The sequence below is a fragment of the Myzus persicae genome, unplaced genomic scaffold (assembly GCF_001856785.1).
Source record: "Myzus persicae strain clone G006 unplaced genomic scaffold, MPER_G0061.0, whole genome shotgun sequence".
Taxonomy (NCBI): Eukaryota; Metazoa; Arthropoda; class Insecta; order Hemiptera; family Aphididae; genus Myzus; species Myzus persicae.
The window spans coordinates 1-16,782 of NW_019104452.1; the positions used below are offsets into that span (position 1 = coordinate 1).

Here is a 16,782-nt window from a genome sequence, read left to right on the forward strand (position 1 = left end):
AAAACTAGTGCATGATCGGCTAATTCTTGGTTTTTATAACTACCAGTATTGACAAAACCGTCAATTTGGTCTGATGACACATTATAGGCAAGTCCACTACTTAGAGACACCTCATCAAATAGAATTGAACAGTAACTAATACATGAAAATAAAACTATTAGTATATAATATGCAATAATAAATTTAAATAAAATATTACCGTTCTTTGGGTTTTAATTTCTTAACATTTTCTTTTAAAACAGCCATAACAATTGGTGATATCCCTGGGTTTATTGAAACGCTACTCAGAATATTATTCAGTGTTCTTTTACAAGGTAAAGTAAATAGCTTGGACAACAGATTATAACATTTGGGGCTTTTTTTATATAAAGTAAGGCTTAACATTTTTTCGTCTGTTGTAAATCGATGTCCTTTGGATTTTTTTTTTGTTTCCCTCAACTGTAGATTAGTGAATAGCGATGAAGCAGCAGTAAGTTTATCTGAGAACTTTTCATTAACATAAGAATCACTAAATTTCTCAGCATAGCGTAATCTTGTCTTAAAATTCTGTTTACTATTATTTAAACGACGACACTTCCGTAATAAGTTGTTTGTAATAGAATAAAACTTTTTACACTTCGGTGTCAAATGTAAACTTCTGTTCATACCAATATAATCCAATAAACCTGCCATACAAATATAATACAGAAAATTAAATTTTGAATTTTGATATAAACATAATAGGTACATATATAATTTTTAATTAAAAATGTTTGTACATGAAGAAAGATGTAAAAGTTTAAAGTATGTTATTTCAATAAGCAATTGCTAAATAATTGGAAACTATCAATAAAATTAATAGAAAACTATTTACCAGATCTATTTTTCATTTTTTTTGATATTTTTGACTTATTCAAAGCACTAGAATAAAAGCCATCAGCATTGCAAGCAGCATTAGTGACGTTATGCGTGTTCACTAAATAATAGATAAAGCAATACAAAAATTGCCATAAATAAGCAATAGTAAGCATGGATTGATTATTTATAAAAATGAATCACTTTACCTGTCAATACTTCATCAAGAACTGATGTTTCCAATACATTGAAACCAGACATAACACTGTCATCAAGATTCGTATGATCAACTAGTATTAATAGAATAAATATTATAAAAGCATATTATGTTGAATAAGCAAGCATAAATTAAGTTTACCAGACAAAGTTTCATTATTTGATATGACATGTGTTTTTGCTGGTGTACTATAAACAATATTTTCATCCGTTCCAGAACCTGATATTTCTGAATCGCTCTGATGTATGGATATTGAAGCCTTGACACTAGGTTGACTAGGTTTTGAATTAGTACTACCTTAAAATAACCAACATTATTATTAGCCATTACTGAAAATGTAATACCTAAAATCATATAGATTAAAAACCTATTAGACATTAACTTACGAACAGGCACGTATTTGTATTTTACTTTAATAGTATTGAGAATAATTCAAATACCTTGTATGGAAATACTTTTCAAAACTCAAACAAATTCTTTATCAGTAGTCACATATTTTTTTTTTTGAAAGATTGTTTTATGGAGGATTTTCACTATTGCTAAAAAAATGTTACGCCCCCACCCCCTTTCTTGACCCCTTCCACCAAAATAAGGTCCCAGAAGGCAGAAACGTGCCTGCTACAAATAACAATAAATTATGCCATATTTTCATTTTTCTTACAGTATTCAAAAATATCAATATTTGTAAGTAGGTAGGTACCTGGTAATAGTAATGTTGGACAAGATTTCGCATTCAGTCTCTTAGTACCAGGACTAAAAGACTGTTCATCAAAGTGATTATTGCATATAAATTTCTTTTTATAAACATCGTTTGGATCCATTTTGTTCAAACCAACCAAATCAATCCATTTTTTTAATCTCAGAAAGTCCGTTCTGGGATTGGGAAATCGATGAACAACAATACCTATTATAATAAACATCAATAATACATTTAATGTATGCACATTAAAGAAATTAGGTTATTTTGGGTTATATATAATAATATTATGTATATTATGTTCATAGGCGTACGCACAGGGCAAGCCGGTCAAGCCCAGGCTCAACTTGAAACTTTTAAGGGCATAGTAAAATGTGCGTATATATTTTATTGTACTACTTGTACTATAATAATAATATGTTTGTGGAGATCATGGACATTTTATTTTTCGTTAAAGTATAATAAAATCAAGACTATTTGTGTGTACCATTATAGGTACATTCTATTAATCAAACAAAAACATTTTACCTACCTTTATACAAATACAATAACTATAGTACTATAGACATTAATAAGTTAATACATCAACAAGTATGTGGAAGTGTTAAAAAAAAAAATAGGGGCGCTCTCGAAATATTAGGGCACTATAATAATTGCCTAGGCTCGACCAGAAATTTAAGTCCTATGATTATGTTTTTAAAACAATATTACTAACTTAAAACTATAAATTCCATTGGACAATAAACACCTACAAAATGTCAAATTTAGAACTTACATCTTATCTTATCTTTTTCATATAAATTAAATGAAACTGGAAACACCCAGTTTTCTGTAATAATAGGTACTATAAGGAATAACGAATCATTTTTTGAAGAATAATGACTATAAAATAACTCTATTTAAAAAGCATGTTGAATAAAACATTTAAATAATACCTATTTAAATTTTAAAGATATAGGATAATAATATAGAATGCTTGTTGAGTTGTTGCGTAGCTTTTTATTAAAAAACTTACCTTTGGATTGACAGCCATATATTACGCACTTTGAAGCATTTTTGGGAAGCATCATATAATATCGTACAACAGATGTCCAATATAACAGTCAACAGTAAAACTTAATAACCAGTATCCACAAATCACAATACGAAATACTATAAAAAAAAAAATACTATATTCTATGATACCGACCGGTAACCACAATACAAAATACGTAGTAACACGGACGTCGGAGTCGGATAAATGCGAAAAAACCGTTGCCGTCTGTCGGCGAGTGGCGAACGGTGTTCGACCGCCGCCACGACATGCAGCGCTAATGGTGGTTGTACGATGAATCTATACAGTACAAAAGGCTCCTATAGAGTTGCACCAGCCTGCGGTAAACGGTACACACTACACATGCAACGTTGCAACGTTGCAATGTTGCATGATGTATGCACAACGCGAAAGTCATAATATATAGCGCTAATCCATCGGCTCCCTAGCGCGCGCAACTACATAATGGGCTAGTAATTAGTATAGCAACAATTAGCTATAATGATTAATTTGTATTAAATTATAATAGTTCGTAATCACGATCAAAGTCTTATATAATTACATCATTTACATCTCGTTTTTTTAAAAATAATATAGATTATTAAATTTATAATATAGTACTATAATAGTATACACAGGCTAGTATCTTATCAAAGGTACTATCCTATGTATACTATTTTACCTAGACAACGAAATAAACATTGACTTATAAAAAAGTGTCGATATACGTCCGTGATTATTTATTCATATATAAATATAAGTATACAATTAATATATTAATACAAATTTGTGCACATTTATTAATTATTGTTGTTACTATACGTACTTACTATTGAATTATTATTAGTTTTATATTAATTTAAATTATAAAAATAATCGTTTGATCCTTTAGGATTATCGTTTCCTTATTCACGTTCACAAGTCATATTTTCATTGGATTCGCCTTATTTGGATTTATAACGTATTATTTTGTATTCGTTTTTTCATTGAATATAGGTGAACTTGAGGAGCTATTTTCTTTTTTTAGCATTTGTATTTTCTACTGATTGTGTATGTGAAACGTTTTTGTTGTTATTTAAAATCTATCTTTGATAACAGCTATTGCTCCAGGAGTACAACTCGCAGCATTCGTAAGTCATGTACCTACTCGTGTAGCATTGGAGTGGTACCTACTATTTAGTTCGGCGGCCAATAAATTAATCCATTACAAATACTTGAATTCGATTATAAACCAAATAGATTAACTATATTATAATTATACTATCAGCTAATTAGCTAATTATAATTAGTTAGTATATATTTTATAGGTAATATATGTATATAAAAGTAGTTTATTATATTGTATATAAGTAAAAGGGATACCTACCTTTTTAATTTTTTTCAATTGATTCACAATAATAATAATTCGAATTATTATATTATAGTAGGATCCTATTACAACACTCAATAACCAATGATTGTTTATAGTTGAACAAACGTTTAAACAAAACATTTGTGTGTTCTTTTAATTTAATTACTGCACAAATGTTTGATAAAAACTAATCGTTAAATATTAAATACCTAATGATTGTTTATAGATGTTAGAAAGTTAACAACCAAATAGTATTATGTCCTATATTCTTCAATTGATACACAATTGTTAGTACAATAATTCTCGCTCAGTATTCAATAACCAATATTTGTTTATATTTGTATAAACATTTATCGTTTAATATTTGAAAATAAACCGTTAGCAATTATTGGGGAAATATTTATAATGGCCAATTGTTTACTGGGTAAACATTCGCCAATTTCCAATCTGAACAGGAGCTAATCTTTATTTTTTTTTTTCGGTAATTTATTAATTTTACAATCTTCTAAATATTCAAACCAACTGTTTGTTACCGATAAGTCAAGTAAGTGTAGTATAACTTTAAGTGGCCATTTTCTTGTTTTTAACCAAGTTCTGTAATATTCCATCATTTGATCAAAATGATCAACACCACCCATTTTTTCATTGTATTTTGTTATCATATTAGGAATTTGTACGTCAATATATTTTTTTGTTTTTTATCCCATCTGGATACTGTGTTTGTGGGTAAGCCCATTTAACATGTTGATGTTGTAACTACTAACTTGTCTTTCCATTTCAACATGGAAATATTTTTATCATCAAATACAGCTTCTTCGAAATCCCCTCTTTTCATTTTAGGATCGGGTGTTTTAAATTGAAATTTCTGTAGGCGATTCATTTGTATAATACCAGTTCCTTGAATGTTTAGCTGTACTAATTTTTGCATCAACGGAAGAGTTGTAAAATAACGATCGGAAAATACAGGTGAACCTTCTGGTATTGTATTAATAAGACTTAAAATTATAGCCGGTCCAAGTTCTGAACTTTTGTCGGGAAAAGGCGTGGTAAGTCATTGATATATTTTGAAATCAATAATTAGACCATCAGACGTAGAAATTACAAAATTTTTAAGACCAACTGGTCTAGGTTTACCTTTCACAAACTGTCTTATCTGACAACGTCCAAGAAAAGGTATCATTTGTTCATCAATTGAGTAGTAAGTTGATGATCGCTCAATAGATAAGCACCTGTTCCTTACAAAATCTATGAGTGGTTGAACTTTCCGCAGTTTGTTGTTTTTTTTTCATTTCATCACTAACCAAATTTACAAAATGTAGATTGACTCTCAGTTGAAAAAAGCGATCTCGAGACATTATTGATGCAATAGAATAGTATCGAAACTTAGCACTCCAATAAATTCGGAGACGAGGAAATTTAATACAATCAATAATCACATGAATTCCAAAAAAAAATGTTTTATTTCAATAGAAGATGTCTTTAATATGTTACCTGTACTTCCATGTAATATTGATTAGTGCACAACGCCGCTAGTTCATATAACTCTTCGGGAAAATATTTTTTAAAATATCCCATAGGTGTACCCACAGGTAAGGTTTTCGGAACTTTTTCGACAAATAATTTAGATGTGAACGATTGTACGCGCCATTTTACGCGCCATTGTACGCGCCATTGTACGCACCCTTTGAGTGCTAGCGACGCATATGTGCGTTCCGGCGTAGTCACTCCACCAGTGCTAGCGACGCATATATGCGTTTTCGCTTTTATCAACCGAAAAATGATGCGATCGTTCATATCATGTATACCTTCATGTAGATAAATAATATATTATTCCAATGAGGTCTTAAACAATTAAATCGGATAAATATCAAAGAAGTTCTAGGTGAAACAAAAATCTCGTCTTGTCAGTGGTGACCAAAATGGCAAAATCAGTATCGTTGTTTATTTTGTTTTATCTACGCGCGTAAACGACGCCGTGTTTACTTGCGTAGGTAGTTGTTTATTTCACAACATTTTTTACTTTCTTTTCGTGTTTGTGATTTTTGTTATTACAAGTTACAACGATTGATGTTAGATTTTTTTATAAACATTTTATTGTACAATTATTATTGTATAAATAATTTTAAATGTTATCGGACGCTGAAATAGCAGATCAGTTGGATGAGATCCTTGCAAATCCAGAATCCGACGATGAATTTTTTGACGAAATAGATACTGGATATGATGATGATGGTATGTACTTCCTATGGTTTTTGTATAATATGTATGCAAGTTGTTTTACATATATTTACAAATATATTATAACATAATACTATATTGTAAAAAATGACTTGTTATTATATCATAGATTTTGATATGGATATTTTGGTGCCATCATCTTCACCAGAGCCATCTTCACCAGTTGATGCCCAACCACTTTCTCATTTTCCCTTTCAATCTCCAAAAACAGTTGGTCCAAAAGTGCAACATGCAAAAAAAACACCATTGCATACTCCAGATTTCAAATGGAAAACTAATAAAAATTTTCATCCGAAAACTTTTGATTTTGACTACTCTAAGGTATAAACATTTTGTAGTTCTTCATCAACATAGTACCTAGTATTGGACATACACATTATACTCGTATTGATCATAAAACTCATATTCAACATAAGATAAGTATATTTCAATTTTTTAACTTTTAGTATGTAATATTATATACTAATATTCAACATAGTCATAACCATAAGATAAGAGTATTTTTATTTTTGTGTTTTAGTTAGTTATAAATCATTATAGTAGTATTGGACATACACACAATCATACACATATTGATCATATTACAATTCATATTCGACATCATCCTGACAATAAGATAAGTATATTTTAATTTTTTAACTTTTAGTATGTAATATTATATACTAATATTCAACATAGTCATAACCATAAGATAAGAGTATTTTTATTTTTGTGTTTTAGTTAGTTATAAATCATTATAGTAGTATTGGACAAACACACAATCATACAACTCATATTCAACATAATCCTGGCAATAAGATAAGTATGTTTATGTATGTAGGTATGAAGATATATATATATCTATATGACTATATAGATGTATATATATCTACATACCTCAGATCATACAACTCATATTCCACATCATCCTGACAATAAGGTAAGTATGTATAGGTATGTCATATAAATCATCATACTCATATTCACATCATCCTAACCATAAGATATTATGTAATTTTTTTTTTTTAGTGTGGAGTTCAAAAGCATGAATTTAATTTGCATGATGATTCAAGTATTTTGGAATTCTTTGAAGCTTTTGTCTCAGAATTTTTGCTAGGAAAAGTAGCTTTTGAAACAAACAGATATGCTCATCAATTTTTACAACATGAAGTTTTATCTGAGCATTCCAGAGCAAAAGGTTGGAAAGACGTAGACATTAGTGAGCTTTATGTGTTTATAGCAACAACTCTATTGATGTCAAGAAATAAAAAGCTTGACATGAAGGACAACTGGTCAAATGATCCACTTCTTTATACACCAATTTTTGGTAAAATTATGTGTAGGGATAGGTACTTACTGATTCTAAGAATGATTCATTTTTGCAATAACGAGATCCAAGTAAGTGGTAATCGCTTATTCAAACTTGACATGGTATTGGATGAAGTTAGAGCAAATTTCAAAGCAGCTATGGTTCCCTTTCAAAACTTAGTAATAGATGAGAGCTTAGTCCTCTGGAAAGGCAGGCTAAGTTTTAAACAATTTATTAAGTCAAAACGACACCGTTTCGGAATAAAGTTCTTTGTGCTCTGTGATGTTGAGACGGATTATATTCTTGACTTCATAATATATACTGGTGCTGAAACTCGACTACTACCATATGATATAAATATTGGAATATCTGGAGGTGTAGTGAAAACACTAATAGCACCTTATTTGAATAAGGGATATAATTTATACACTGATAACTGGTACACTTCTCCAATATTGTCTCAATATTTACTAAAAAAAAAAACAACTTTGACTGGAACAGTAAAAAAAACAGGCGAGGAATGCCTCCATTGAAGAATAAGCTGTCTGCTGGAGGTGTGCAAAGTTCCCATACCAAAAATATTATGGTTTTAAAATGGTTAGACAGAAGGGAAGTATTTATGTTATCCACATTGTATGATGATAAACTAGCAGACTCTGGAAAGGTTGATAGAAAAGGTGTGATGATAAAAAAACCAAATTGTGTAGTCAATTATAATGCTTGTATGGGTAGTATTGACAAGACTGACATGTTACTCAGCTCGGTGGAATGTGTTAGGAAAACCTTGAAATGGTATAAGAAAATATTTTTCCATCTAATAGATCTATGTATTTTGAATGCTTTCTCGACCTACAAGACAGTTACTGGAAAAGTTATGTCATTAGCAAATTTTCAACTAGAGTTGATAAGACAACTATTGGAAAAATATAGCAGCCCAACTAAAAGCCCTAACAGCAGAGGAAGACCAACCTCTAAAGATCAACCATTCCGACTGACAGGTAGACATTTTCCCTCAGATGTACCAACAACCAATACTGGCAAAGCAAACAGGAGAAGGTGTGCAGTTTGTATCAAAAAAAATAAAAGGACAGATACTAGGTACATGTGTTCTGATTGTGATGTTGGCCTTTGTGTAACACCATGTTTTGGAATATACCACACCAAAAAAAATTTAGGAACTAAATTATTCTAAAACCAAAAACTTGTATAGGTAGGCTATTTGGCTGTTTATAATATTATGTAAGATCATAATCCTGAAAATATGATATTACAATAAAGAAGGTTTCATCTATTTGAAAAGTTGTAATTATGTTCCTTTTTAGCACACTACAACAAAAAAAAAAAACACTTATGTGTCTAACGTCTCACGTTTAACGTCAAAAAAACTATTATAACTACATGGAAAAAAAAAATACTATAAAAATAAATTCATCATAATTATATATCTATATATTATAATATCATGTATCAAATTCAAAAAATTAATCAAAATTAAAGGTATTATAAAAAATATTATGCATAATATATATTATAAATACATGAAAATATAATAAACCGTATTGTCGCTAACCGTTAACGGATAATTGGGAACCAATGGACTACAAATTTTGAATTAATTCTAACTTTATAAATTTTGGTTAAATTTTTTTTTTTTTTTTACATTTGCTTTTTATTTATCATTTTCAATCAGCAAAAAATATTAAAAGAACAAAATTAAAAAAAAAAAATAATTCAGTCCAGGAGTACACCATAGGATTTATTAATTCAGCACTCAAAGGGTTAACTTTTTCGAAAATCGAGGTATCACTTTTTTCGTTACTCGTAACACTATCATCGACACTTTCTTGTCTGCCAGTTACAAGTGGTTCGTCCTCTAATTCTAATTCAGAATCACTAGACAAAAAATTACTTTCATATTGATTGGGTAAAGTAAAGCTTGGATCTGCATCATAATCTTCGACATCTTCAAATTCTAGGTGGGAACCTTCTAACAAATCTAAAATTTGATCGACATTCATGGTAGACGCAAATGTGTAGCAATAGACCGGATACTCACGAACGTGATACTAAATATTGTTCGTGTAATTACGACGACAAAAACAAATATTACGTAGCCTATGATGTTAGAAACGGTTTTGAAATCATGTGATTAATAAAACAAAACAATTAATTCATTGCTTTCGCTAATATATACCGAGAAAATAACTCGAAGACTAAGGATTTATCAAACTGATAAAAATCTAAAACCAATAATACGTGGAGCATGGCTGGGTTTTACCCGATTACTTTTAAAATTAGATAAAACGATAGAACGTAACCTTCACAATCGTGCGAGATCGGTCTGAACAGAGGAGAATAAATATAACAATAAAAAAAAAAAACCATACCCTCACGATCGTGCCTTGTCGATCTGTAAGGGATATAAAGTCATTAAGTGATATCTTTTACGATAACGATGATATTGAGATAGTAAACTTGTCTGGGGTCATTATTTACCCCGCTCGCGTTACCAAAGGTTAAGAACTTAAATACATTGCATGTTCTACCGCTTTGTTTATTGATTTATGCTTGTTTGATATTAATAGTTTATTGACACAACAGAAATGAAAGTGGTGAATAGTAATGTAAATAAAATACTGTTTTTCACCTAAAGTGAAATAACCATAGTATGATATTATGATATTTATATTATAATAGGAATAGTACAAAAAAACCTAATAAAATAGACTGTTATAATAACATATCGAATATTAAAACAAACTTCTGTGGAAACTAACAAAAGAAAAGATCGATGGGCAATTTTTTAGAAGTAATTTTACACTCTATCATCTGTATCAATTGAAATTAATATTTTATCTTTATTCAAATAATTATCATTTCCAAAGTCAGTAGTTTATTTTAACACATGACTAATGACTTTTTTATAATGTAAAAAACTTAACATGAAACAATTACGGTTATAATTTTATAATATTAGTTAATAACATTGATTATTGGAGAATTTGATGCATTGACATATTTCTTTCAAATGCTTTTATAGAACACTCGTCTATTGGCAAATGCAGCTTGTGTTTGTAAAATTAAATGTGGTGTAAAAATTGTACTTGGCATCTATTGAACTTTTACAGTGATTTTGGTGTATTTTTTTCATGTGTTGTCTCAACAACAAGTGCTTAACATTGCAAATGTTATGCTCAGCCGATCACGTTTAACTGAATTTGTTAAAAAATAGAGTGAACTGAAATAATGTGATCTGCTGAGCACATCATTTGCTATATTAAGCACTTGTAAGACAGAGACAGCACCTGTGGGTACCATGTCCTCTTAAATTATCTTGAGTTATCTAATTAACTTTTAACATTTACAAATAAAAAAAAATAAAGGTCTCTTTCAAATTTAACCTTAACTTACATTTATCTATGATAACTTAACTTAATAAGTTTAAAAAAAAATATTGAACTTTGCCTAGCCTTGTAACATTATAAATTGAATTATTTAACTGTCAGGAATACTTAACTAATATTCCATTGGAAAAAATACAGAATTTAACATTTAAAAATTGTCTTTCAAGCATACAAATAAAATAATAGCCAATGAATCAACTTTAAGAAAATGTCATGTTTTTCAATGCTGCCAGGAAATATTCTACAAAATCATATCTTACGTAGAAATTACAGTAGTTAGCAAATATTAATTGAATTTTTTGATAATTATTAAGTCATTTACGATTTGTAATTCATCAAGTTACATTTCTCAACAATAACTAGGGACATTCAACTGTACTTTTAGATTTTTTCGTGGTGTTATTTACCGGTTACTGTTTGAAGGAATGTTAGCAATGTATATACGCTTTAATTGTTTGCAATTTATGAATGCCACTTTAGAAGAGAGATTATTCCAGATATTATCAACAGTCATTGTAATTGCGATACATTAAGAGAATTTCAAATTAATTAAGTTAAATTTAAAATATAAAAATAGACATTGGTATTTAACACATGTGTATGTATATCTAGAAAAATATTCACCAGTAAACTTCCAGTTCTGTTAAAAGACTATTTTTCAAACGCATTTTTTAACCTTATTACTAGGTGCATATTTTGTAGATTGTATTGACATGTACATTATTATGCTTTCATCATTATAAGATATTGAACTGAACCACAGTAAAATTGTATAATTTAACATTTCAATGATATACCGATAGAAACGAAATGTTTAATTTATTCTTTTGTCCTATCATTGAAAAAAACACAATTATATCATCTTAAATTTAGAATGAAATATTAAAATATTATTCATTAGTAGCTATCCTAAATGTAATTTATGATAGTGAAACATCCAAAACAATAATAAAAAGGATAGGTGTGTTGTATGATTGTGACTTGGTGTATTGGACCACAGCAACCAGTAAAATGTTCCAGTGACTTTCGTGTTTCAGTATTCAATTTTCATCAACAGCTTGTCATTTTCGTATCCCATCTCAAATTACAGAAGCTGAAAACAATTTTAGCAATTTAATAGGGTAAGTTGGGTTCAATAAGGCTAAGGTTATACTTTTGAGTATGTCAGCCCAGATAGCAAAATTATGTTATAATAATATTCTAGCAATGTGAAATATAAAATAACAATATTCTACATTAGGTTCCTTCAATCTTTTTAAATATTCTTGTAATATTCTCAGAAAGTTTTTTGTCAACAATTTTCATATTCTGAGAATATTATACTATAATATTATCATAATCTTATTCTTATAACATAATCATCATGTTATTAAAACAATACTCTTATAATATTATTCACTTAACATTCTGTTAATGATCTTTTATATTCCAGTAATACTGTTGTTATACAAATTAAAGGGGAACAAATGTGATGATTAGGGTAGTCAAGTTACTGTTTTTAAAACCATACTAAATTGATTGCATTATTGCATTGAAACATTGAAATTTAAAAAAATTAATAAAATGTACATAGGTAATAGGAATTAAAGTGAAGAAATCAAATAATATGATGCATAACAATTATTAATTAATATTAGATAATGTTAACTAGGGAAATGTAATAACATATTAACAACAGTAAGAATTGTGTTATTATAATAATATAAACTATAAATTATATTATGCATGAGCATGAATCACAAACCTATAATACAATAAAACAACAATAGATATACATCAAGAAAATTATAATATAATAATTTTTATTAACCTCAAAACTATCTTGTTTATGGCTATAGTTTAAGACACCAACCGAAACAGAACAGCATAAGCAATACAAACTGGACAGGTGCTACTGACAATTTAGGCCAGCTTAGAATTATAATAAAATGATGAATATAAATTAATAACAAAAATAATAATAATCAGCTTAAAGAAAAAAAAAACAAAACATCTTCTTAATGTTCAAACAATTTTATAAAACAATATGGGTGGTCATAATGATCATTTCAATTTTTTCAACAATCTGAACGGTGCATGTGCTAACCAAACGCCCAGTGGTAGTTCAATTTCTCGATCCGTAGCCATTTTATACTTGACGTGCATTCTTAGGGAATCTAGTATAATAAGAATGTTTTAAATTAAAACAACATTATGTCAAACTGACAAATACATCATTATTTTAGTAGTGATTAATATGATTAAAATATTACCTATAACAACACGATACAGCATCAACTTAGTGAACGGTTTTTTTTTTTTAAACCCAATGAGTGAATAATTTACTAAAAATTCATCTTCAAACATTTTGGCAACTATTCTTCGAATGCTGTGACCCAAATCTGAAGCAACTGCGATCAAAGATAGTTTTGAAACCTAAATATAATATAATAAAATAGGTACATGAATATACATTTTTTTTTTTTAATTTAACAAGTCTTATAAACACATTCATAAAAAATATCTGTAATTGAAATTAAGTTACGAGTATAATTTAATTTTAATTAAAACTATATATTTTATACAAATTGGTCATTTAATTAACAATATATAAATAATATAGTAGGAAAAACTAATAATATTTAAATTTTACCAAAATGTTCCGGAATTGAGTATCTTGGATAATTTTAGATTCGATACTTGTTAGCTGCTCATCAGTGTTTATTGGAAATATAGAATGTAAATCTACATCCTGATGATTATCACGTGATAACGCACAGTTCGCTACAGATTTACCGGTCAAACTATCCATCAGAGACTCTATATTTGTATGCATGACATTAATAACACTCATCATTTTATTAATATCGTATTTCATATGAGTGACTGTTGTGAAAATATATTTTTCATAATCTGTTAAAAATAATTAATAATTAGTAATTTAGTATAATAATAATATTTGATAAGTAATTAATTATTACCTGGATTATCTGACTTAAAAGACTCAATGTTAAAATTATTTTGTGTAGATGTATTTGATTCGTTTTGGAATATTTCTAAAAATATATGATGTATAATATACCAATTTAAAATAAATAAAAATGTAGGTTAATTATTGTAAATACCTATAATACATACTTGATTTCTTGGGTATATTATTTTCATGAAATAATACTCTTTTCACTCTTAAAGTGTCGCCATTTTTATCGTTTTCATAAATTATATTTTTATCAATGTTATCCACAGTCCAATTTGCAGTTGGAGAGCATAATACTTTTGAATAGCCTGTTGATATTTTTGGAGATGGAGTAGGACTGATAGATATAGTATTGTGATCATTACCTTAAAAATATTACAATATATTTAAGTAAATATTAAAAACTATGAAGAAAGGAACTAGATACTTTAAAATAGATATCAACACTTTATCTTATTATTAATTAGAACATAATACAATTATAAAATCGAAATTTATACTTCCAAATTAAAAAATACTATAATTTTGGCGTCAATATGCAATAGTTGAGGTAACAGTGAAGAACTTTTAAGGAAACTCATAAAACCTACTGATGATCTACAATATAACTTTATAACAACATGACCATTTTATTATAACATTTAATAAAGCCAAGTATAATAAGGTTTGGAACTTATAATTTACATTTTAGTATAAAAATTATTATTATTTATTAAATGTCACTACATATAAAATGAAAAACTAAGTCTATATATTAATTGTAAGAAACTATGGTACTATATTTATTAGAATTTCTTACAATTTATAGGTAGATATAGGCTTAACTTTTTATTTCATATATGTAGTGACATTTTATATATAATAATAATTTTAGTAAGTTCCCAACCTTATATTATTATTTTTAACCTTAATATTAAACTCTGATATTTTAAGTGTTATAATAAAATGGTCTTATACAGTTGTCATATAAACCATGGATGTTCAAGTATAAAAGTTGTTCATTGTAAATCATAATTAATATGTAAGTGCTTAGCTGTGTCTTTTCTATTAACTGATTATATATTCAGGCATATATGTTAGGTGTAATATAGGTACAATTATTATTATTACTAGTACTTTTATTTAATTTCCACGATGGATCAGTGTCTGAATCATCTGCATTTGATGAATCTGAAGGTACTAATAAATTATCATAAATACTTTTTTTGTTGACTAGTGAACTAGTTGTTGCAACACAATCTTAAACAAATAATAACATTAAGATTAAAATAATAATGTTACAAACATTTATTGAAAATTACTAATTGAAGAAAATATTTCATAAAATGATGTCATCATTATCTTCTTTAATAAAATCGCAATATTTTTTTGGTTGTGGGCATGTATTTGCTAAATGGTCTTTTTTAGTTTTGAACATGTCAGGAGATATACTTTTTGATTTTTTTTTGATTTTCCTAACTTCATCGTCTGTACTGGAAAAATCAGACATACGAGTAGCTTTTGGTAATTTGGTTCTGGTTTCAGCTAAAGATGCTATATTATATAGTTTAAATATTGAAAATATATTATTAGTTACATAACTATACATCATTTGCTTTCATAAAAACAATTAAAATTTACTGTAAGATTTTTTTCCTAGTTTTCTAGCAGGATGATAAGTAAAATCTTTTTTATTGGGTTTTTGTTGAAATTCAATAAATTTCTTTACATTTTTTGTTTTGGCGGGCCAAGCGCAAGAATCTTGTTTTTTGTTAAGCCAAATATTTGGTACGGCCTCTACACTATTTTCATCCGTGAAATATACAACAGTCCAATAGTTTTCCATTTTACTAAAAATAATAATATAAAAAATAAAAAATTACTATGTATTGCGATAAGATTATATCATTAAATTGCAGGTAATTTATAAAAACCTGTGATATTTAATTTACTAAGACAACAGATTTATTCATTGTGTCCAATAGTATGTATAATAGGCATGGCTATTAAAGTACCATAATTTTCCAGAACCATAAGTTTTTTTTTAATGCTTGTTAACTTCCAACAATTCAAATTCATTGATAAATTATCCAATATAAATATTTCCAAGACTGTAGAATTTATAGGATCAGTGAAAAATGGTAATAATGTTTCATACTTTTTACCAATTAGTAATATTTCATCAGATACTTGAATAATATTTAAACATTTTACTACTTCTCCATTTTTGGTCAAAATAGTACAATCTTTATTAAATTTAACATTAATTTTAAATTGACTAAATATTAAAGTATAATATTGTTGTCCATTGATATTTTTTGTTATTGGACCATTGTTATGTGGGTGCTTTAATTCTGATTTGTCATTATAATTTATTAAATTAATAGATTCTTTTCTATTAATTGAATTTATTTCAGAATAACGATTAATAACTTGCAGTAATGGTTGATCTGCTTTTCTTACCAAAGACTTAATTTTTTTCATATAATTTTCAAATAAAAATGAACTGCAGTTATCTAGAGGACCGAATTGCTGGTAGTCATCACACAAATGTAATAAAGCATGAATATTATGCGATAAGAAATGTTTTCCATATATTTTTTGAAAACTCATTACAAAATAATCTAAAAGATGTTTAGTATAAGGTATAAGACAACTGTGATCTGGACTAAGAAGTATTATCATAGAAATATTCAGAGCCATAAAATTAGTGTAGCATTCATCACTTATAATTTTTTTTAAGACAATCGGACCTGTATACAACAAAAATAATCGGAATTCTGTA

At 27.9% G+C, this 16,782-nt stretch overlaps 4 protein-coding genes and 1 long non-coding RNA gene across 5 annotated transcripts; 1 reads left to right on the forward strand and 4 right to left on the reverse strand.

Annotated features, from left to right (window-relative positions):
• Positions 1-43: 43 nt before the first annotated feature.
• LOC111042263 lies at positions 44-2,971 on the reverse strand (the record flags this gene model as incomplete). The annotated part of the gene is made up of 7 exons (XM_022326809.1): positions 2,764-2,971; positions 1,752-1,955; positions 1,193-1,348; positions 1,044-1,124; positions 854-955; positions 200-665; positions 44-135 (listed from the first exon to the last, which is right to left on the reverse strand). Coding segments are annotated over exons 1-7 (1,156 nt in total), but the record flags the coding sequence as incomplete, so codon positions are not given.
• Positions 2,972-6,258: 3,287 nt separating this feature from the next.
• On the forward strand, positions 6,259-8,850 carry LOC111042264 (piggyBac transposable element-derived protein 4-like). Its single transcript, XM_022326810.1, has 6 exons — positions 6,259-6,364; positions 6,480-6,691; positions 7,091-7,172; positions 7,252-7,289; positions 7,379-8,097; positions 8,160-8,850. The coding sequence occupies exons 1-6, from the start codon at positions 6,259-6,261 to the stop codon at positions 8,848-8,850; spliced, it is 1,848 nt and encodes a 615-aa protein (XP_022182502.1).
• Positions 8,851-13,103: 4,253 nt separating this feature from the next.
• LOC111042271 lies at positions 13,104-13,518 on the reverse strand. The gene is made up of 2 exons (XM_022326819.1): positions 13,315-13,518; positions 13,104-13,218 (listed from the first exon to the last, which is right to left on the reverse strand). Exons 1-2 carry the CDS (start codon positions 13,406-13,408, stop codon positions 13,106-13,108), a joined length of 207 nt encoding a protein of 68 aa, XP_022182511.1. The 5' UTR covers positions 13,409-13,518; the 3' UTR covers positions 13,104-13,105.
• Positions 13,519-13,930: 412 nt separating this feature from the next.
• On the reverse strand, positions 13,931-14,478 carry LOC111042273. The gene is made up of 3 exons (XR_002605422.1): positions 14,180-14,478; positions 14,023-14,097; positions 13,931-13,954 (listed from the first exon to the last, which is right to left on the reverse strand). It is a non-coding gene; the product is annotated as an uncharacterized LOC111042273 (long non-coding RNA).
• An 858-nt stretch (positions 14,479-15,336) lies between these two features.
• Positions 15,337-16,090, reverse strand: LOC111042265. Its single transcript, XM_022326811.1, has 2 exons — positions 15,639-16,090; positions 15,337-15,551 (listed from the first exon to the last, which is right to left on the reverse strand). The coding sequence occupies exons 1-2, from the start codon at positions 15,841-15,843 to the stop codon at positions 15,337-15,339; spliced, it is 420 nt and encodes a 139-aa protein (XP_022182503.1). The 5' UTR covers positions 15,844-16,090.
• Positions 16,091-16,782: the final 692 nt, after the last annotated feature.

What these genes read in the sequence shown, in the direction of transcription:
- LOC111042271 (XM_022326819.1), bottom strand. Translation starts at nt 13,408, where the DNA reads ATGTTTGAAGATGAATTTTTAGTAAATTATTCACTCATTGGGTTTAAA. An exon ending in GCTGTATCGTGTTGTTATAG is followed by an intron (nt 13,219 to 13,314) that starts GTAATATTTTAA and finishes TTATTATACTAG; the next exon opens with ATTCCCTAAGAATGCACGTC.
- LOC111042264 (XM_022326810.1), top strand. Translation starts at nt 6,259, where the DNA reads ATGTTATCGGACGCTGAAATAGCAGATCAGTTGGATGAGATCCTTGCA. An exon ending in TACTGGATATGATGATGATG is followed by an intron (nt 6,365 to 6,479) that starts GTATGTACTTCC and finishes ATTATATCATAG; the next exon opens with ATTTTGATATGGATATTTTG. An exon ending in TAATCCTGGCAATAAGATAA is followed by an intron (nt 7,173 to 7,251) that starts GTATGTTTATGT and finishes TACATACCTCAG; the next exon opens with ATCATACAACTCATATTCCA.
- LOC111042265 (XM_022326811.1), bottom strand. Translation starts at nt 15,843, where the DNA reads ATGGAAAACTATTGGACTGTTGTATATTTCACGGATGAAAATAGTGTA. An exon ending in ACTAGGAAAAAAATCTTACA is followed by an intron (nt 15,552 to 15,638) that starts GTAAATTTTAAT and finishes TATATAATATAG; the next exon opens with CATCTTTAGCTGAAACCAGA.